The following is a 21911-nucleotide window of genomic DNA, read 5'->3' as shown; positions in this document are numbered from 1 at the left end:
AAGCACCCTTGTCACCGACTTCAACAATTTGCGCCTTGATTACGGGGGACGGGAATCTGAGTCTTTCAATTTCCAAAGACGAAACCATAAAAACCAGTTTTTACAGAGAAAAGTTAAATTGTTGCTGACTGAGGACGAAATTCGCTCATTTACTCATTTAGTATATTATATTGAACCTTTTCTTCAGTGGAGAAAGCAAAATGTCAAAAACTCAACCCAGAGTCTGTCCTCCGAGACTCTTACTGATGTCGAAACACCCGGTTGGTGAAGAAGTAGACAAGAACGATCCTTCACTGCCGAAGGAGATTCAACACTTGGTGAGGGAAGAAAGAGTACACAAAATTGTTCATTATGACAAAACTGAGAGACTCCCGGAGTGCTTTATGGTTCATATGAAAGACTTTCTAACTGAGTTCAATTGCTATGAATTGTTTTATGTAGAGTGACTTTTTCTCAATACATTTTTTTAAAAAAATTATTTTTGTCTCGAGATGGAGGGGGTAACAGTTGATCAAGTTGCCGCTGTTGTTGAAGAAAGTTTCTTTGAAAAAGAAAGTAGCAGCAAATCTTCATGGAAATTTTGTAATCAAACAACGTTGCCACGGTCAGAAGTTGTATTTTTTGTTCAAATGTTTGTTATTTTACTGCTGATATCACTTTGTTTTGTTAAATTAACCATTTTAAAACCAAATTGTGAAGAAACTTCAGTTTGGATATCAATATTGTCAAGTTTATTCGGATACATTTTACCAAATCCAAGACTATGAATAAAATTATATCTACGCAAGATAGGGTCTTCATGGCCGTTGTAGGGCCTTCAGGTTGTGGCAAAAAAGAGTTAATTTTCAAAATGTTGATTGGAAACACATTTTACCCAAAATTTAACAACAATATTTTTTTATACCGAGAAATGCAACAAATATACATCAAAATGGAGAAAACACTTGGTGTTACGTTTAAAAAGTACGCCAATTTAGAATTTTTGAATAGTCTTGCAAACTGTCTTCTGATAATAGACGACTCGTGCGAAGAAATTTACAATGACAAAGATTTTGTTAAATTGGCCACTGCAGGGCGTCACAAAAACATTAATGTTATTTATATCAAGCACAACCTTTACCAACAGAGCAAATGGTCTCGTACAATAGACTTGAACACGACACACATCATTTTGTTCAAATCAGCCCGTGATATTCAACAAGTCGAATTTTTGGGTAAACAATTGAACCTCGTTAAATTTTTAAAATACTGCTATCAATTGGCAACGAAAGAACCGTTTGGGCATTTGCTTATCGATCTTGATCCAAAAACTTCTGATTGTTTACGATATTGTTCAAATATTACTGAGCCAGGTCCATCAATTTTCTATCTTCCATCTGATAAAGCAGAGACAACTCAAAAAAGCAGAAACAACTAAACAATGAAAGAGAAAAAATTATCTATGCTGAAGCAAATGGTGCTTTTGCAGCCAAAACAGTTAAGGAAATATTTGCGTAGTTGTGATAGTGATGCTATACTGGTTTTGTGTGAGTGTCTTCACAATGTTTTACTGGGCCATGTTAGAGTGAAAGTAAGAGACTTAGAAAATTACAGACACATATTTGAAGGTGTTCTCAAGAAAAAGTCATCAATGGATAAACGGCGAGCACTATTACTAACAAAAGCCGGTTTCGAATTCATTCAACTCATTATTAAATTTTGTTTCATCCATTTGAGTTAAGCAATGTCAACTGCTGAAGAGTTTATTTTGATTCCCAAAAATCAGTTTATGAAGGAGCAACCATATTCCTCACAAATTCTAAATGATCCCAGAGTTCAGCATAGAGGTGCTCAATTTTCGTTTTTGAACCGCATGCGACCAAATGAAAACACTGACAAAGAGAACCAAGAAATTTTGGATACAAGGGAAACAACTGATCCTACTGAGTTGTCAAAAGTACATGCAGACAAAATTCTTCAAAATCTCAACATGCTAGCGCCAGCAAAACTTAACAGGACGGAAAAAATAGTTAACCTCATTAAAGAATAAAAAAAAGTTGTTATAGACGAAAAAGAAAATTTCATTGTTGACGGAGCCGAGACAGGAATAAATGTCCCTATTTTTCTCTATGATTTGCAGCAACCAACTAAAAAAATAAATAATCCAGATTATTTCAAGATTTTAGAGGCTTTAAACATAAAAGAAGACTTGGTGATCAACAGTAATGCTAAAATTGCGATCCGGAAAAGAACTCATAGAGTTACCAAACAAAAAGAGAAAAAGAAAACTTTTGCGCCAAAAAGAATCAAGCACAAAGAAACCAGCCAATTACTTACAGAGGAATCCTCAGAAGCCGGAAGTGGTATCGAAACCTCAAAGGAAGACAGAACTCAGCAAGAGGAGAAGGACTTGGAGTCTTTCGACGAATGAGAAAAAATTGCTTGAGCTAAAATATACGAAAGGCCCCACAGCATACGGAAGCATAAAAAATCTACAAAAAAGCACAAAGTTGAAACCAAGTAAAGTGAAATTGTTTCTAGAGGGTAAAAATGCCCACACAAAGCATAAGAAATATAGAAAAAGATTTCCAACACTGAAAGTTATTGCTTATGACATAAACGAGATTTGGTCGCTAGACTTGGCTTATGTGGATAAATTAGCAAAAGAGAACAAAGATGTAAAATATTTGTTGGTTGCGGTGGACTGTCTCTCACGTTATCTACGAGTTGAACCCTTAAAATCGAAGTACGCCACAACTACAGCAGATGCGTTTAAGAAAATGATAAAGAACAAGCAACCTAAAAAAGTGTGGGTAGATGCTGGTACAGAATTTAAGGGCTCATTCAGCACTCTTTGTCAGAAAAATGATATTGAAGTTTATAAAACTTTCAGCGAGAAAAAATCAGCTTTTGCGGAAAGAAATATACGTTCGCTCAAGAATTTGATATATAAGTATTTAGAAGACAAATGGACATACTCGTATTTTAATCAATTGCAGAGCTTTGTACAAACCATTAACTCTAGAGTCAACAGAGTAACGAAATTGGCGCCGAATAAAGTAACAAAAAAAGACGTTCCTTACTTGATATCATTAATTTTTAATGATTCATCAAAACTAGTTCGCCGACCAAAGTTTTACGTTGGGGACTTTGTGCGAATATCAAAAGCGGATTTTCCTTTTAGGAAAGGATACAAGCAAACTTTTACCAACGAAGTTTTTGAGATTTACGATATACCTACAACAAATCCCCCTACTTATAGTCTCATTGGCGCATCCCAGGAGCCAGTAAAAGGAAAATTTTATGAATTAGAGTTGGTCAAAGTTAGAGACAGCAGTAGTGAAATAACAAAACATGAATGAATTCACCGTTCACTTAGTTTCATCAGCCTCTATGAATATTTTTCCTCAAAACACCTTGTCTTCTTTCAAAAACTATTTCAATGAAGAAATTAATTTGGAAGGGGATTGGCGAGTTGCTCTAAGTGAAATTATCTTCCCAGCAAAAATAAATCAAGTGAACAAGAGTGATTTAAAGATTTTTTCCTGTGAAGGCCTCAAGTTTTATGAGAAAAGTATTCCATTTGATGCTGTCTCCAGACCATACGGAGGAGAACGAGCTATCATTGGAACTGGTTCCTATGAAAACCCTGATCATCTTTTGAGATCCTTAAAAACAGCTACCGGATTGCCTCATTTTGACTTTCAATTTAACAAAATCAATGGAGTTTTGTTTCTCTTTTTTGGTAAAAACGAAGGAATTACTTTTCCGGATAACGAAATTCCAAGCATCCTAGGTTTCAACGGTATTCATGATGGGTCTGGTTATCATATTGGATACAAGATGTTGGACACTTTTGAAAATCTGACCATGACAGAAGACGAAGAAAAAACGTTTGTTGGTGATTATCCTTTTGATTTGTCTGCAGGGAAGCAACTGATTTTTATTTATGTTAACATAATTGAGTATCAATACGTAGGTGATACTAAAGCTCCTCCTATTCGAGTCATTGATTCAAAACAACGCCTGAAAAACGGTAGCCCCTGTGAAATAGAGCCAACACACAGAATTGTCTTCAGCAACTTGGAATACAAAAAGTTATTATCAAAAAATTTTCAGTCAATTGAAATTCAATTGCGGACAGAAACCGGACAATTAGTTCCATTCGCTGGAACGGGAAAAGTTATTTTGACATTAATTTTTAAAAAATTCGATTAAATGGAAGTCTACTATCATCAACAATCGGTATCACCATACTTTTCAGGACACTATCGCCAACGAGGAACTGGTTTTGGGGCTTTAGCAGCAGGTATTGGCAGAGCCGCATTACCGATTGCAAGAAAGTTTCTTTGGCCTGTAGCCAAAAAGATTGGACGTGAATTAATTGTTCAAGCAGCTCCTGAGTTGGTAGAGGTTGTTACAAAGAAAAAGTCTCCAAAACAAGCAATAAAATCGACTGTGCAAAAGACTGTAAGAAAACAAGTTGGAGGATCATTGGTCAAAAAGAAGAACATCAAGAAAAAACAGACAAAAAGCCGTTCAAAGACCATTCACAGAAAACAACTCCTGTCGAGAAGTCGGTCTCAATTCTTCTCTAAAGTTCAAAATGTTTACTAATTTACTGCCCGCAAAGGCAACACACACCACACTTGATTTATTTGAAAAACAACCTCTGCTAGTTACTTTTGATAATGCTTTTACTCAAAAAGTTGGACCTTCCTATTCCCCGGATGGTCCAATGCTTCAGTTTGAAGTTATGGGAGACAGGAACAATTTCATAGATTTGCAAAAACTTCTCCTTGAAATTAAATGCAAAATCTCCCGAAACAATGACGGTGATTTAAGGACAGGAACTGATGCTACAAATACAGACTCGCCATACTTAAGGAACAACGCACTGCATTCTTTATTTTCGGAATGCACTGTATCTGCTAACGGTGTTAAAATTTCCAACACAAACGGAAATTATGCACACAAAGCATTCATTGAAACAAAATTTTCGTCAGGAAAAACTGCAAAAAACACATGGCTAGTTTGTCAAGGATATTTTTACGAGGATGAGCCAGCTAAAATTGATGGCACCAACGGTCGCGCCGAGGATGTTACAGCAAGAAAAGCCCTCGTATCCAACTCCAATGAAAACTATTTTATTGGAAAACCATCAAGTGACATTCTAACGTGTGATAAACACCTGCTTAGTGGTATTACTCTAAGAATTTCATTCAGAAGATCAACAAATGATTTTGCTGTTATTTCCGAGTCAAACAAACATTACAAAGTAAAAATAATTGAAGCAAATCTGTATGTTAGAAAAATGACAGTATCGGATCATGTTTTGACGGCAATTGAGAAGACTCTACTAAAAACACCTGCAGTGTATCGCTATACAGAGGTTTTACCAAGAACATTTTTAGCTACAACTGGTGTTCAAAGTTGGAGACAAGAAGATGTCTTCTCAAAGGAACCAATTCGAAGAATGATTATCGCAATGACAACAAACCGCGCGTACCTTGGAACAAATCGAACAACACCTTTTCATCAGAAGTTTGATTTGAGTCAAATTGTTATTTATCGTAACGGACTTCCAATAGTTGGCACGCCCATTTCAACCGCCTCTAATCAAAGGCTTTATTTTAATACGCTTGAGGCTTTGGATTTTCTCGATAAGGGTGGTCGTGGTATATCTCTATCAGATTATCCCAACCATTTTATTATGGCCTTTGACTTAACTTCAACACAGGAAGCATCACATGATTTTATTCACCCTGAATTGACAAACTGTTCAATTTCAGTTGAGCTAACGTTTTCGAGAGCACTGACAGGTAACATTGAAATTTTGTTTTTGGGAGAACGAAGTTCAACATTTTACGTGTCATCTGAGAGAAAAGTCACAAAAAACACTCTTATTACATACCCAGTGACTAATGGATAATATTGATAATGTTAAAATTGCCAAATTGATCAACAAATGTGTTCATTTAAAATTTCTGTTTTGCGGAGTATTCCCAGCTGATAGTTTTCCTAAGCTATTTGCAGACTCTTTTATTGTAGTCAATGCATCGAAAGCTGGAACTATAGGAACTCATTGGCTACTCATCTGTAAAAAAACGACAAAATTTATTTTGCTGATCCATTGGGAAATTCACTGGAATTCTACTTTGCAGTTTACAGACGGCTAAACAGTTTCTATGGAGAAGTAATTCAACTGTGTACATTGATGCCAATTCAAAAAACTAACTCAAAACTATGCGGTCTGTTTTGTATTTATATTGCTCATGTTATTTTTAGCAATAAATACCCTTACACAATGTACATGACCTACTACGATTTGCAAAGCATATGCTATAATTCATTTTTTTACTCCTCTGTTTTCAGTTAAAAAAACGATCTCAAAGAAAATTTAATTTTTGTATTTTTGTTCAAATACAAATTTTACAAACAACGTTTCACTGTCAACATTAAGCGAACCATAGCCACTAAGTATAATATCAATAATTTTTGAAAATTCAGCGTAGTGTTCATTGTAATATATCTCCACAAAGCGTTGATTAGTCAAAAGTGGTACAAAGTCAGTTTGAGTTTGAACATTTGGCTTTACAGCATGGCAAATGCTGGGTAGTTTCTTCATAGAAAAGAAGTTTCTGTGCAGATTCTGTTGTTGCAGACAGTAGTCAACTGCGTCAATAAGTTTTTTCCAAAATTGGCCCGTGAACAACGAACCCGTCCAAATCATAAATGAGACATTTAAAGCAGGTAAATAAACAAGGTATTGCATAAGCTTTTGAGCTGTCGGTTCCTTCTAAGCTTGATAGATTTTCAGATGAAATTAGAACATGGTAATGAACAGAAGAGTTGTGACAAAATGAACTTTTTTGGTGGTATGCAAACGCAAAATTAGCAATTTTATCTTTGTCCAAGTTTGGTTTACAACAGAAAAGAAGAAAGCGAAATGATTTTTGAAATATGTCGAAAATAATCTGGAGAACGTTCGTACATTGCTTCAGCCATTGTATTTTTCGATCTTGTAGGCTAAGTTCTTTTTGTGTGCTAGATTTTTCTTGACTTTCGATAGGGGTTGACTCTCGTCTTCCGAATTCGTATCGTTGGTTGAACGAATATGTTGTGAAAATTTATCGTTCTCGCCTTCTTTTCTTTTAATAGCCTTCGATGTAACTTTTGGAGGCTCAGTTTGTACTGTTAAAGGAACCTCTGTGTCCTTTGAATCGATCAGATCTCTGATTCTGTGGATATGTTCCACTAGTCTATCAAATTCTGAAAGAGAAAGGTTTACTTTTTGGGAGAATTTGTAATCATCATCACTTTGGTTGTTCCTTCTGAACAGCTTTATTGCAACATAGGTACCTGAAGTTTCATAGGTTTTAGTTGAGACCCTTACAATTTTTTTTGCAGTTTCTGAGATATCAATAAACTGATCGCAGAATTCTATGTCTTTCTTGAGGGTTTCAGATTTTTCCATTTTAATGCACTCAGGTGATATACTGTTTATTGTAAGAGAATAAAATCAAACGAATGGTTGGAAAAAGAAATAAAATTGAAGTACTACAAAACACATACTCACAGAGCTGCTAGACTTTGAGCACTATAAAAATGTGATTGGTCGATAATAATTCCCCAAAACCTAAATCATATTAATATAAAAGCATTATTGCAAAGAAACTCTAGCGTCTTTTAACTATAGCCTACAGTACATAGCTTTCAAGACACCCAATTACAATAAAATAAAAGCGAATGTTAGAAATTTAACTTTGATCCAGGAGTGATAATACCAAGACCAAATACCATAAAAACCTTATGCATTTTTATCCAACATATTGAACAGAATACACCTTATCTCTGGGGTCCATGTCAAAACTTTAAGATAATAAAATACACTATGTTAAGTTGTTTGCCAAAAGCAAACGCTTATCAGTCTGGGTTTACGCCTGTTCTGAATTTCACTTAGTGCAAAACTTTGTATAAACAAATAAAACTTTGCGACATATAGTTCTCAACCACAATACGCAAGTGTTGAAAAGGGAACATATTCCTTATTTATATTCCTTGAGCACTTTGTCGTTTTCAACAGTTAAATTTTCGTTGCAGTTCTTGAAATAAGAAACAAAATGTCTCCAGTAGTTATTATTCTGAAAAGCGAGAAAAGCTTAGAGAAAAGAACAATAGCTTACCAAACATACAGGAAAGAAACAATCGTTATTATTGAACAAGGATGGACAAACGATACCTGGGTTACATCAAATCACATGTCTCTTCCGGTAGTTATGTTAGATTTCATCCAGTCATTTCGTTTCGAAAAAGCATTACTAAAAGGCTCCCAGTACACATTGGATTTTGTAACAAATTACACCAGAGAGTTTATATTTGACACCTCTGTTCTTGAAGCAAATGTTCGGAAGATCTTCTACGACTACGACTTGAAAGAAATACCTTTATACGAAAATCAAGAAGGATATTGGAGAGATCTCGAAAGAATCGAGGCTCTCTGGAAAATTCCCAATATTGATGGCCCTGACTGTGAATTTAATGACAGTGAAAACTATCTGAATTTCCCACCAGAGACACCTACTACACCAGTGTTTCGATCAGTAGATGATCTCAACTGCTCGGACAGTCAAGTGACTCCACCCGCATGCCGATGTCTTGCACCCAAAAAACGAAAACTTGTCAGTAATTCTAACAAAGATTGAAGAAATCGGATCCAGAGAAAAATTTGATAAACAGAATCAAACTATACTGAAGGGAAAAAACTGCTATAATGTTCAATTTATTCAATCTTACTAACTCTCTAACCTAATATAAAAACGAATGAAATTGTACATTCTTTTGATTTTTTTTTGCAGCTAACTCTTGAGAATAAACACTACAATAAATGTTTTGGAAAACAACAGGGTGATACTACTGGGACTAGCACTTGGTAAATTTTTATGGGAAACATTAAAAAAGAGGAAGATCAAAGAAATCGAACAAATTTAACATTTATCACAAAACCATAGTAGGTGCTCAGTTGAGAAAATGACAAAATCTTTGCAAAATTCAGAAAAAATTTAACAGAAAATCTTCTCTGCTGTGAGCGGGTGTCTGTAAAACATACTGCATATACTGTTGCTCTATTGTTGAAATACATTCAACATTTCTTTAAACAAAATGTGAACAAAATTTATAAAATGAAAAAAATTTCGATAATTTTGCACAGTAAACAAATCAAAATTTCCGAATCAAACTTTCCTTTTTGAGGAAAAACTTGTTCCCCAGGTTGCTCCACAGACGCAGTGCAACAATTAACGTCTGAATAATGACCCAGTGGAATCAATGTTTTTCATTTTATTTTGAAAAAACATCAGTTCAAGAGAAAACAACTTTTAAAAAATCAGAAAATTTTTCAAAATTTTTCAAAAATGAAAAAATTCCATCAAAAAACAACCCTATATCTGCAACCTACCCACCCTACGGGGTTACGAGCCAGAAAATGAACACTCAAAACTAAGTTTTTGACAATTTCAAAAAAAACGCATAAGTGTTGATACAAACCCGAAACCTTAAGAAATAGGTGAAGCCGAGGTCCTACAGAGCTGAAAACACGATTTTTGGAATCAGCGACCCGTTATTAACGTATTTTGTTAATGTTTTTAAAGATTTTTGGACCCCCAAATTCTCCTCTATAGGCTACCGCATTGTACTCCTCTGAAAGAAAAGTAAAAACAAAAAAGAAAGCTTAAAAAGGGGGTTTTCCCCTCTTTCAATGAGGTCCTAAATCTTGAGCACCATATATCTCTAGTATATATTCTAATCAGAGTGTAAGAGAAAGCTCACATTTTTTTCGAAGTTAAAAAAAACGAAGCATTTTTATTGAAGAATAAAAAAAAATGAAAGTGACTAAAGTTCACCGAGTGCTCAGATTCTTGCAAGGATTTTGGTTAGCTCCCTATATAGAGTTAAATAGCAGAAAGAGTGAGCAGGCTACAAACAAATTTGACGAGAATTTCTTCAAATTAATGATAAATAGTGTGTACGGGAAAATGTGTGAAAATCCGAGAAAACGTACCAACGTCATGCTAGTAAGATTTGAGAAAGAGCTGCTAGAACAAAGTTCAAAGTTTAACTTTAAGTCGTTCAAAATCTTTAACCCGAATCTGGCTGCAGTAACTCTTCGTCGCACTGAGTTCACTTGGTCAAAGCCGTTGATCATTGGAGCCACAATACTGGATCTCTCCAAAATGTTTATGTTCAGGTTTCATTATAAAATAATGAAAGAAAACTTTGCTTGCAAACTTTTGTACAGTGATACAGACTCCGTGACGTATGCAATTATGACAGAAGACCTCTACGCTGACCTAAAAAACAATCCCACTCTCTCTAAAGAATTCGATTTTTCGAACTACCCAAAGGAATCAAGCCTCTACAACCCGACCAATAAAAAGAAAGTCCTCAAATTCAAAGATGAACTGGCAGGATCAGTAATGACAGAATTTGTTGGAATCAAATCCAAGATGTACTCCATAATCACAGCAGGTATGTTTTTCCAGTTGTTTTACTTATCCAAAAAAAACTTTGCAATTATGTTCTTTAAATTTCTGAGACTTCTAGATATGTTTAATCCAAGCAAACAACTCAAAATTCTTTAATATAAAACCAAAGGGCATAGAAAATTCCAGTAAAAAACGGCGATAAATGTTTGTTTTTCTCATTTAGATACCCAGAAAAAGAGCATGAAGGGCATATCCCTCTCCACACAACGCTTATTCAATCACCAGCCTTTCAAAAAAGTCCTTGAGCAACAATCAACTGAACGTGCACCGAACTACCGCATAGCGTCAGAAAAACATGACATTTTTACAGTACGCACGATCAAAATTTGTTTGTCCGCCTACGATGATAAACGCTTTATTTTTGACGACGGTATAACAAGCTTACCTTTTGGCCACTACAAAATTGTAGACGACATTTTCATGCGTGAAATTCTGGATAACTGGGACGTAAATATGGACAACACCAACAATTCTGAAGGGGCAGAAACTACTCTTGGTAACGGCGACGAACGCCCGGAAATACAAAGTTTGAATTCAAGCACGCTGGGTGATAGGTCAGACAACAGTTTCAAGGAGACAGATTGGGGTTTCCTTCAACGCAGGTACAATGAAAGTGAGTTGGAAAAAAATAGCTGTGAAGTGAGCGAGGAACCACGCGCACCCAGTCATAACGAATTCATTTTATTTGAAGCTGAAGAGAGCGACGAGGAAACCCCAGTTGTTCCTCACAAGCGTGCACGGCGTGCAATTTTATATGAATCTAGTACTGACTCCAATTAAAAGCAATCAAAAACTTGCTTTAAACTTTTTGCATGTTGGTAATTTAGTGAACAGAACTGGTAAAATTTATGGAATAAAAGTTTTGTATGTGTGCTGATAATATGCCGGGCAAAATTTAGCCCGTATTTCCTTTATTCCTAACGGTTATTGATTAGAAGCTAAAGTTTGGACTAACGCCTTGAAGCTAATTAAATTCACTTGTACTTTTATCTTTGATAAGCTGAGACAAGAAAGCAGAAATTGTTTATACAAACACCAACCAACTTTCCCGGTTAGAAAGGGGAAAACAAATTTCAAGTCAAAGCATGAAACTGTTCGAAGAACTAAATGAAACACCTAAGTTTTATTCCACTCTAAGTCAGAGAAATTCTAAGAGGATACCTAAAAAAGACCATGCCTGTATTGTAACGGGGGGGACAGGTCCCCCCCCGTTACAAACCAGGCATTTTCACTACTACTTTCGTTCTCCGCAATTTGATGACGTAAGCAAAAACTCTTGGTTGGAATAAGTAAAAAAACTTGTGTAGCTTTTCTGGTTTTTATCAACAATTAAAGTTCCCCCATCTCAACAGCTAATAACCAAAAGACGAGCATCGTTGCTTTCTAACGGATGTTTTAAAAATTGCGCTTTCCTGATGAACGGGCGACAATTATGGAAGAGTCTCTGGAAGCATCAAGCTAGGATCCCGGAAGGTCACAGTGGGTCATTTCAGGTAATTTCGGAAGTTTTCAGTCGTTATTCTGCCGTTTCAGCGCGTTTTGATCCCGAATTTTTACAAATATGAACTCAATTTGAAGCATATTTCAGATCTTGCGATTGTGTCTGGAGTTTTGGCGACTATTTTTTGGCTATTTTTAGCGTTCTCCAGGCCTAATTTTTTTGTCGTTTTGGACCTGTTTTGGACTTGCCAAGACTTGAATTTAGAATTTCCAAGTCTTGGGTTTAGATTTGCCAAGTTTTAAATCAGACTTGGGTCCAGAATGACTGACCAAGTGTTAAACCAGACTTGGATTTAATCTGCACAAGTATAAAAATTGACCTCATCATAATTCTGAACCAGTAACGAAATCACACTTGAAATTAGACTTCCGCAAGCACTGAAATTGACTCGGCGTTAGCTCCGGGCTGTCTCAATTGCCATTTATATGATGTTATAAAGCACGTTTCTGTCTAAAATCTAGGCCATACACTTGGAGGAAGTAAAAGTTAAATGCCCACTAAGTTTTTTTTTTGGGGGGGGGGGAGCTATTATATCGGAAATATCAATTGATGTTAGGCAGTTTCAATTCAAGACAGTTCTCAACAGTTATCATCATAATACAAAGAGTTAAACTATTTACACATTGTCACAATGCTATATATGTACAGGCTTCATAAGTGTGTGTTTTGAAGAGACTAAAAAATTTTGGCAGTTCTCCAGTCCAAAAAAAAAATATTAGAACAGCTTCCTCCGACGAGTGCTATAGACTATGATCTTTCAAATTTGATATTTTCACGCCGCCCATTGACTGACAGAAATCGATTGACACAATTTTCTTGGGTTTTTCCTTTATGGTTTTCTTGGTCCCCCCCCCCCACCCCCACGAAAATATAACCCCCATTATGGTTTTAGGTTATATGACCACTGAGCTTTGTGTGTGTGTGGGGGGGGGGGGGGCTATAATTAAAGAAAATTTTATTAAATGGTACCCAATAAGTCTCTAGGGGGGAGGAAACTGTTCTAGAACCCTTATGACTGAATTTAAAAGTACTGGTTGCCTAGCAACCGAAGCCCTCGTCACATGCAAACTCCTGCACAATTGCATATATGATGAACACAACATACATGGAGCAGAAACTGATGCCGACAACCCTGCTTAGCCGAAATCTGACGATGCCGAAGATTGTGAGGCAGATTAAGAGGACGAAGAAAAGAAGGAATCCAAATTTGACGTGAGGTATGAAAGGATTGTTGGGGTATTTGTCTTGCATTTCCTGAAACAACAATTCTAGGCAGCTCATAGTAATCTCTGATGTTCTTGCAGCCCTAGTTTTGCGGTTGAAACGCCTCCAAAACATTATTTTGATTACGTTTACAGGGAAAAAAACGTAGATTATGAATTTTTGCATAAATGCCTGAAAAAATCTCCTATATAGTTCAAACTCAGATGAAATACTGGTGAAATTTAACATTATTATTCTAAGCGGCCGGGGTCTAGGGGTCTAACCGGTTGGAGTCTACGGGTCTCAGCTGACGGGATCTAAGCGGCCGGGGTCTATTTAAAACATTATTAGAGCTTTATTGGAACCGTTCTCTGTTAACTTGCGAGCCAAGCTTGCTACATCATTACAACAACTGGCGATAAGTTCTCCAAATTTCTTTTTAATTAATCCACATTTTGACCGGCAAAAAAAGTTTACACACTAAATTATCAATTGAATGAGTGGCGAAGATTTGGCTATAAAAAGATGTGTTCCTCTGGATTAGAGTCAATACTCCCCTTAGCGGGACTTTAGCTTGGCTGGCTTTCAGATATTCAATTTTAATTTGTTTTTGTGCTTTACTTTATTATGACTCAGCACCCAGACCATTTATTGGCTCAAAAAATAACAGAAGTCATCAAACCTGAAGCAGCGTCCTATAAAGACTCAGTTTTTGGTCGTTCATTGGCGGTGTTATCAACAAATTTTTCTCTAAAACTAACGGGGCAAATTAGATTAACGCTCAAATTGCAGTCAAAACGCCTAAGAAAATATCTATAGAAATGAACAATAAAAATAACTGTAGACATGGGACTTGCATGATTACAGGTGCCAAAATAAGCACGGGTTGATGTTTCTTCAGTTTAATACCAAGATCATATATGATTTTATGGTGACCATACACGATTGCTTGGTACGATCTTAGTATGAAACCAAAGAAATCATATATTATCCTTGTATGATTTCAAAGAAAACATATACGGTCCTAGTATGATTAGCATGAATCATACATCTTTTTTTCCTTGAATTGAATTTTTAATCTATTTTATCGATAAAGCATCGCTTTTGTGATTTTCCGGTATCATTTTGTCATCCGCCAAGCGAACCTGCAGCGTAATACTTATCTCAAACTTCAGTGCTTAATGAAAAAACAAGTATACTTTTATGACAAAACTTTTCATATTATCGGAAGCCAGTTTATACTTATAAATGCTCATTCATTAGGAATATGCAAATTCTTCTGCAAACAAGTTCCATTTTTTGAAAAAAAAAATACGTTTTAATTGCAAAGTGACAGTTTTAGTACACCCAAATACAATATAGTAATTTTAAATGCCCTCTGACTACATTATATGGGACATTTTGACATCAGTCAATATTTTATGTTTCATATATGACCTTGTGCGAATTCCAGGAATTTTTGTAAATTTCCACCAAAATGAAAGTTACACATTTTTCCGGCTTTCAAATTTTTTGCGTGAAATATGTATGATTTCCAAGAAATCATATATGGTGTTTGTATGACTACTAAGAAATCATACAAATCATATATGACATAATACGATTACCAAAGATCATATATGACCTAGTATGATGACTAAAAATTATATAAGACCTAGTATGACTAGTCAGAATCATATATGACCTAATACGATTACTAGGAATCATGTATGAAATCAAAGAAAGCTTTATGATTGGAGACCTGGGAACTTATTTTCACATAAAAGTTACTTTCAAAAATCGGTTTAGGAAAAAAACCCACGGAAATACCCGCCACCCTCACTTGACCATAAAAGAGCTGCACAATTAGAGCTTGGCCATGCCACCCGTGCCATGGCCATGTTCTGGTAGCCATGGGACTTGATATGAAACTATCACGACCGAATAAATTTTCACGGCCGAATTTCAATTTTAAATGGGGGTTTAGTTCCATGGGGTTTTATGGTTTTATCTCCTATCTATAATTAGACGTTTTTTTTCTGTGGAGATTTTCCTATCTAAAATTAGGTGGGTTTTTCCATGTTTTTTCCTAGACCCAGTATAAGTAAATAGCGTCCACTTTCACAAAGTAATAATATAATAACTGGAAAACAGCGCCAAAACTCAGTTAACTAACTCTAAATTTGGTACCATTGAAACTTGTGATGATATGATCAATCCTTGCAACTTTAACAAACACCTTAAAAGGCGTTGGAAGCAGATGACTCACGTGTAAATGTTCTTCCTCGATGAGGAATATCGTGGCTCCCTTGTCTGCCAGGATTCGGATGACAGAAGGCAGTCCGATTCCGAGGTTGATGTCGAACACGTTGCTCCCGATAGCATTGGATACTGCCATGTCTCCGAAGCCATCTCTCGCCACTATCACTGAACTGAGAGCATCCTGCCAAAAACAAACAATAATTTTCCTATCCAGGATGTTGAAGTGCTCGCTAATGGTGCGACAATCAAAAACGGGGGTTGAGGGGCCGGGGAGTGGGGGGTGTCGAGGAGGGGTTATAACCGTTTTCAAATTTTTACCTCAAAAAGATGTAAGCTTAGGGAGGTAATCGGGGGAATTTTTAGCCTATTCCCCTCAGAACTTTTACATCATTTGGGGGGGGGGAATGGGGGGTAATTCGATGCAAGAGTCGGGGCAATGGGGGCAATTTTTTTGGGGCGGTGGGGGTGATACTTTATTTTTTTTTAAAGTGCGCCTTGCTCCATGTTCAAGGCCTGTCTAAAGTCTGATCTGGGGAGGTTGGAATGATTGACAAAGGATGTTGGCCTTACAGGTACGCTGGTTCCGATGGCGACTAGTATCAATCCCATGACGAAACTGTCGATGGTCATAGAACAGCCTGCCCTGCCGACCATGAAAACCATTGCAAAACTGCACACTGCAATCCACACTACACTCATCACAAACGAGACTATGAAGTACTTCCTAAACAACACAACAACAAATAAACAAACAACCAGCAAAATAACTTTAAATGCTACAAGTTAACGTTAAAGTAAAACTCCAAACTTCAGTTTCATGACATCCCTAATAATTCAGAAACTTCTATCGTGTCAGTTCTGAAAAAATTCCGACAGATCTTAGAAGCTAGAAACATTCAAGGTCATGCATCTTCAAAAATGATCTCAAAAAAAACGGAGTCGTTTTTACAAAATATGTATGAAATCTGATGACAACTTCAGTCACAAACAAATATTATAAACATAACGAACTAATGTCTAGCAATTTGCTCTCAAATGACCGGTGAGCTGTTGGCTTCGTTAGTAGCCAGATTGGGCTGAAGAAGGCTATCATTAGGGAGTACATTAAGGGGGCTGGGGAGAAATCGGGTCTGAAGAGGGAAGGAGAAGGTGGAAGGGGTTGAGGACGAGAGTCAAAATCGCCAAAACTGCACTTAACATCATGATTTTGTTTTCTCATCAGCTTCAGTGAGTTGTACACTTAGAGATCCTCTAAAAGTGCTGCTCATCAACTTAATCCCTCCGGTTTTTACATGTTTATGCCATTTTTGAGAACTATCAGACAAAAGGGTTGTGTCACGAAATTTCGCTTAGAAAATGAAGACAAACAACAGTAGTATAATTGCTGTTACAAGTTTTGTTTCAGAGCAATTGAATAGAAGGATTTTCGTATTAAGAAATTTAGCGGTTATGAATGGAAACTAAAGTGATAATCAGTGAGTAACCTTTACATAAAGGGACAACATTCTAGAGGTTTTCATTTTTTCTTGATCTTTTTGATCAAAATTTTGATTTCAGTTGAAACTAATTGCTGTTCTGATAATTAGACTGAATAAATTGGGAACTTTATGTTTTCAAAACAAAACTTATTGAGCCTGACGACCGGACCACTTTTATTGAGACTTCGGTTCCTTTCCCGACATACCCGCACTATATTTAAATACAAAATTTTGTGTGTAAACTTTGTGAATGTCTGGCTTAAAAGATTAAAAGCTTTCGATTATTTAATTGATTTCTTCAGAAGTCGGATTTCAAAAATAGCTTTGATAAATGCGACTAAAGCTGCAAAATTTTATTAAGAATTTCGTTACCAAATTTTTACCAGCTGTTTTAGAATTTTTACCATAGTGATCAAACTCTAAGACGTTTGATAAAGAATTATGCAGAAAATAGCTGACGAAAATTTTTGTAAATTCAAGTTATTGAAACTGTTTTTATCTGTCTTTTAACTGTCTTTAATATGCAGAAAAGTATGCATAAGACAGATATTGACAGGATAGCGATCAGATTTGTGGTCAAATTTCAGGCTATTACTTTCATTAACGATTTTAACCATTTATATAATTGAGACCATTTTCAATGTAGCTCAAATAAAACTGTCGTGTGATAAAAAAGATATTTGATTGTCAGCTAACGTGGACTAGTTCACTATAATAGAGATGAAATTCGAGATTCAAAATTTAGCAAAACATTGTGCTTTTGAGATTAACTCCAAGAATTGCAAAACTTCGAACGAAGAAGAGTTCGACCATGTGTTGAATGACTATGAAAAATCTGCTTACGAGGTTCCACCCAAAAAATAAATCATATATAGCAAGAGTTTTTCCCAACAGTGTTAACAGTAAATTTTAATAATTTACTGCTTTTACGATGGAACGGCTTGCATTTTTCAAAGCCTCGCATTCCTCAGGATGTGAGATTGAAGTGATGCTATTGTTTTTGGACTGATTATTCGGATAGACAGTTGAGCTACTTGCAGTGCAAATTGATTTATCCACTAATATGGGGAAGCAAGCTTGATGCAAGCCGTATATCAAAGGTTTCTATATGAATTGTTTTTTTTGTAATCCTATATAAAATCTGCATGCTATTAATAATTTTTAGAGTCCAAAGAAAGTCTTTTAAAGTAAGCACAAGTGAATCACCAGGCTTGACAAGTTATCAATAGAATTGAATACTCTAGTCAAATGTTTACCTGAATTAACTCTTATTTTTCGCATAGACACCTTGATCAAATTTAATTACACAATAAATATTTGAAATCGGAGAACACAATAAAAATATTTAGTGCAAATGGGGGGGGGGGGGGGGGGGAGAGAAAGCAATAGCAATTGCAATGTATGAGAAGGAGTATGGAGGCTGCGGTGAATGCGTTCATTCGGTCGTATTTGGGTTGAATTCGGTCAAAAACTAAATTTCACCGCTATATTCACCCCAGCTCTTAAAAAAAGTAAGAGTCTTCATTTTTACGATATTCGTAGCTAAAAATGCGGGAGCTGAGCGGTGAAAATTATTCAGTTTCAGTTCATTTGCGGTGAAAAATATTCATTTTCACTTCATTTTAACCACAGCAAATCTCACATCATTTTTTCGGGTGAATGATCGACCCGAGGCACGGTGATACGATGTTAACTTACTTGAGGTGGTCTTTGGAACAATTTGGAACAGTCCATGCAAACACAAGGGACCAGGGAAATGCCAGAAGGAACATGATCCAAGACCCGACCAACTTCAAAGCCCCCAGACTGCCGTTTCCCTCTCTTTTGGGTATTGACAGGGGAAGTGAGGGCATAAAACTTATCAGGACCAGACCTTCATCGTCGTCTTCCGAATGTTCTTCCTAGAAAAAGCAGGAAAACATGCAAAACTGAGGTCTGGAAACCAAGGCCAGGCTTAGGGTTTGCATTTATGAAAAGAATTTATCAATTTTAGGAGAGGGGGATTTCCATAAGTCAATTCCATGGTTTAAGACACCAACATCGACCAACAAAAAGAACTTTTATAGCCTATCCACGGTATAGTTAACAGCAATTTTGGCCGAGCCGTGATCATTTTATAGTAATTTATTGTTTAACCATAGTCTTTTTCATAATTTGACTTCTCAAATAGGCGATCACGCGCATCAAGCTCACTTGAGTCGCACACTTCGAATGTTCCACATCAAAATCGTCCATAATAACATTCAGTTTTGATGCGGATTTAGGGTTCTGGCGCAACACTAATGTGAGCTGGTAAGTCTGTCACCCCCCCCCCCCCCCCCCCCCCCCTGTCCGCGATCTCCCTGGTCCTGTTATGCCAGAACCAGTAGGGTGGTAGACATGGGTGACAGACTTGCCAACCAACAGTAGTGTCGCACCGGAACCCTAAGTCTAAAACCAAATTGGTTCTGGACCCAAGATTCGCTACTAAAGCTGGTCTGTCAGATCGGAGTCTACGGATATCTTCTTACGCAGTTCTCAGTGTAGGGTGAATTAGAATCTTAAAATAATCAGTTAAAATTTTATTTTAATCGTCGCTGTACTTTTTTGGCGTTGTAAAGTTTATAGGAAGCCACGTGAGATTCAGAAACTGCTATTTGCTTAAATTTGTTTTAATTTTTTTGGCCGCGATGCAATTATTGTTCCGACCCCACTTGCGGGGGAGTGAACTATATACTAAAATGGGTTTTTTTGTTCAGACAATTTTGACCGAGCGATATATTCATCGTAGAGAAATGTGAGTGGTATCATTAAAAACGCGTCCAGCGTAGAATTCGGAATTAAACAGATTTTTTGAATTTCGTGTTTTTTGAGGAGTTATCGAGGTTTACAATTTTGTGTGAGCACATGATAATTGGCAGGATTTTATTCACTTTTGTTCATATTCAAATTTTTTCTATAAAAAATACCAATTCAAAATTACATTTTATAATACAAACGAAGCAATTGTGGGTTTTTAACAGACAAAATGCCATTAAAAAGTTAGTTTTCGTCTAATAGGGAAAATTAACAATGAAAAAAATTCGATTTCAGAGCTGATAATTTAAAAACCATTTCATTTTGTTTTCATTTATTTTCCGATCTTTTAGAGACTACTCACTTTTCAAATCCAGATTCTGTTCCTAAGAAACCTCATTTACAGTCATATTATGCCCAATAAACAAATTGTTCCTTTTTAAAGAATTGCTCATATTTTTTATGGCTACGATTCTGAGTTTTTGTATTTTTTTTTTTAGAAATTTTGATCTTCTCTTTGCGATTTTAATAAAGTTTTGCAGTCCTATGAGTTAGATTCGTTGACTAAAAGTGCAATACGATTCCTAAAGAGCAGAAAGTGAACCAATGTAGTAATTTGAGGGGACAGCTAATGGCTGTTAAGACTATAATTTCTGGAAAAAACAAATTGAAATTTAACCGATCTTAATTTTGTTTCTACGAACTGCAAGTCAATCTCACTAACGGCAAGACAACCTTTTTCTGCTGCAACCAAAATTAACTTGTTTAGCGGTGTTATCTTTTAACTATTGTCTTCATGACTTGGAGGCCACAACTTTTCGTAATTTTTTTTTATTTTTTTTCATTTTTTTTCATAAATTTGTATCCTTTTGAAATTTAATCATATTATCCTATCATTGCCAATTCCCATTGGCATAGAAAAGACTTTAAATAGATCATAATCCATTGTTGTTAAAAATGTATTTGATTTTGATAAAGTGTTTGTTATGAATAGTTCATATTTAATGGCTTCGACACTTTTTCCCCATTTTTCCCGATTTGCGGTTTTTGCCTGTTTTTATTCTTTATGTAGTCGTTAAGGGCTGTAGTCGCAAATAGTGAATATACTTATATTTTCAGCATAGTTGTAGATAAAATAGTTTTATTGACCTTTGGAATAATAGACATAATATTTAGATAACAGCGAAAAATTTTAATGGCTTCAAAAATTTTTGGTTTCGCAAAATGTTTGTAATTTTTTTCAAATTTTCTTCATCTTTAGCCCGTTTCTGTCTTAGTGGCTTAGTGTAACCAAAATCGGATTCAATCGTAATTTCGTCATAATTTTTTTTATTAAAAGCAAATGTTTTTTCAGAATGTTTGTAAATATTTGGTTTAAAAATTATTGGTTGAATTTTGAATTTTGTCTCATTTTTGCTTCTTTTTGTCAATTTGTCTCCTAGTCTCATTAATACAAAGTCCAATCTGCTTTGTAGTAACGAAAAAAAAACAAATTTGTGTAGCTAAGAAAGGTTTCTTTGGATAGTTTTTTGACGTTCATAATAGGTGTTTTTAAGTTTAGATGTTGAACTTTGCTGTCAATGTTTTTTTCTTTTTGCATATTTGTTAATTGTTTTTTTTTCTACCGTAGTCCTATTAAGGGTGTGAGATCTTGCGAGCGGTGTAATGAGGCATGGCATAATGTAATTCTTTTAGTAGTTTGTGTAACGATTTTCTTAAACTCAAAGGTCTGTTTTGGATTATCTCTTCATTTGGTTGACAGTTATGTCAAAAATGTAGATGGACGCGGGTTGGATCATCATGTACAAACACACATTAACGAGCTTCCTTGTTTGCTCTTCTGTCTTCAACTAAAAGAACTATTGGATTCTCTGAAAGATCAAGTTTAGTAACGTAAGCTTGACGATCATTATGAAAATTATAGCTCATTGGGAATCACCAATTTTCACGTAGCAACTGATGGATTTTTTACCATTACATCTACCTCCTTGAAAATTTATATTTTGCGAATTGTTTTTTAAAAATTTTTGCCCCTCTTTGGACTAATACACTGTTAACAAACATATGAATGACAAACTGGTCCTCAACTCTGTCTCAAATATATAATTATGGTTGTTCCCAAGTTTAATTAAATAGAAACAATATATGATAGAAAAAATCTTTCGTATAAATATCAAAAAGTTTTGTACG

General features: G+C 35.7%; 1 protein-coding gene across 1 annotated transcript; it reads right to left on the bottom strand.

Annotated features, from left to right (window-relative positions):
• Positions 1 to 12998: 12998 nt before the first annotated feature.
• LOC142357873 (sodium/potassium/calcium exchanger 3-like) lies at positions 12999 to 18866 on the bottom strand. Its single transcript, XM_075409367.1, has 4 exons — positions 18645 to 18866; positions 16039 to 16192; positions 15476 to 15649; positions 12999 to 13278 (listed from the first exon to the last, which is right to left on the bottom strand). Exons 1-4 carry the CDS (start codon positions 18797 to 18799, stop codon positions 13063 to 13065), a joined length of 699 nt encoding a protein of 232 aa, XP_075265482.1. The 5' UTR covers positions 18800 to 18866; the 3' UTR covers positions 12999 to 13062.
• Positions 18867 to 21911: the final 3045 nt, after the last annotated feature.

The sequence above is a fragment of the Convolutriloba macropyga genome, unplaced genomic scaffold (assembly GCF_964194025.1).
Source record: "Convolutriloba macropyga unplaced genomic scaffold, txConMacr16.3 SCAFFOLD_934, whole genome shotgun sequence".
NCBI lineage: Eukaryota > Metazoa > Xenacoelomorpha > Acoela > Convolutidae > Convolutriloba > Convolutriloba macropyga.
The sequence above is the reverse complement of the archived record's forward strand: the minus strand, read 5'-3'. Positions and strand labels throughout refer to the sequence as shown.

Excerpts from the sequence above, each read along its gene's own strand:
- LOC142357873 (XM_075409367.1), bottom strand. The coding sequence starts at position 18,799 with ATGCCCTCACTTCCCCTGTCAATACCCAAAAGAGAGGGAAACGGCAGT. Across the intron at positions 16,193-18,644 it reads TGTTCCAAAGACCACCTCAA|GAAGTACTTCATAGTCTCGT; the intron begins GTAAGTTAACAT and ends TGTGTTGTTTAG. Across the intron at positions 15,650-16,038 it reads CCATCGGAACCAGCGTACCT|GATGCTCTCAGTTCAGTGAT; the intron begins GTAAGGCCAACA and ends TGTTTTTGGCAG.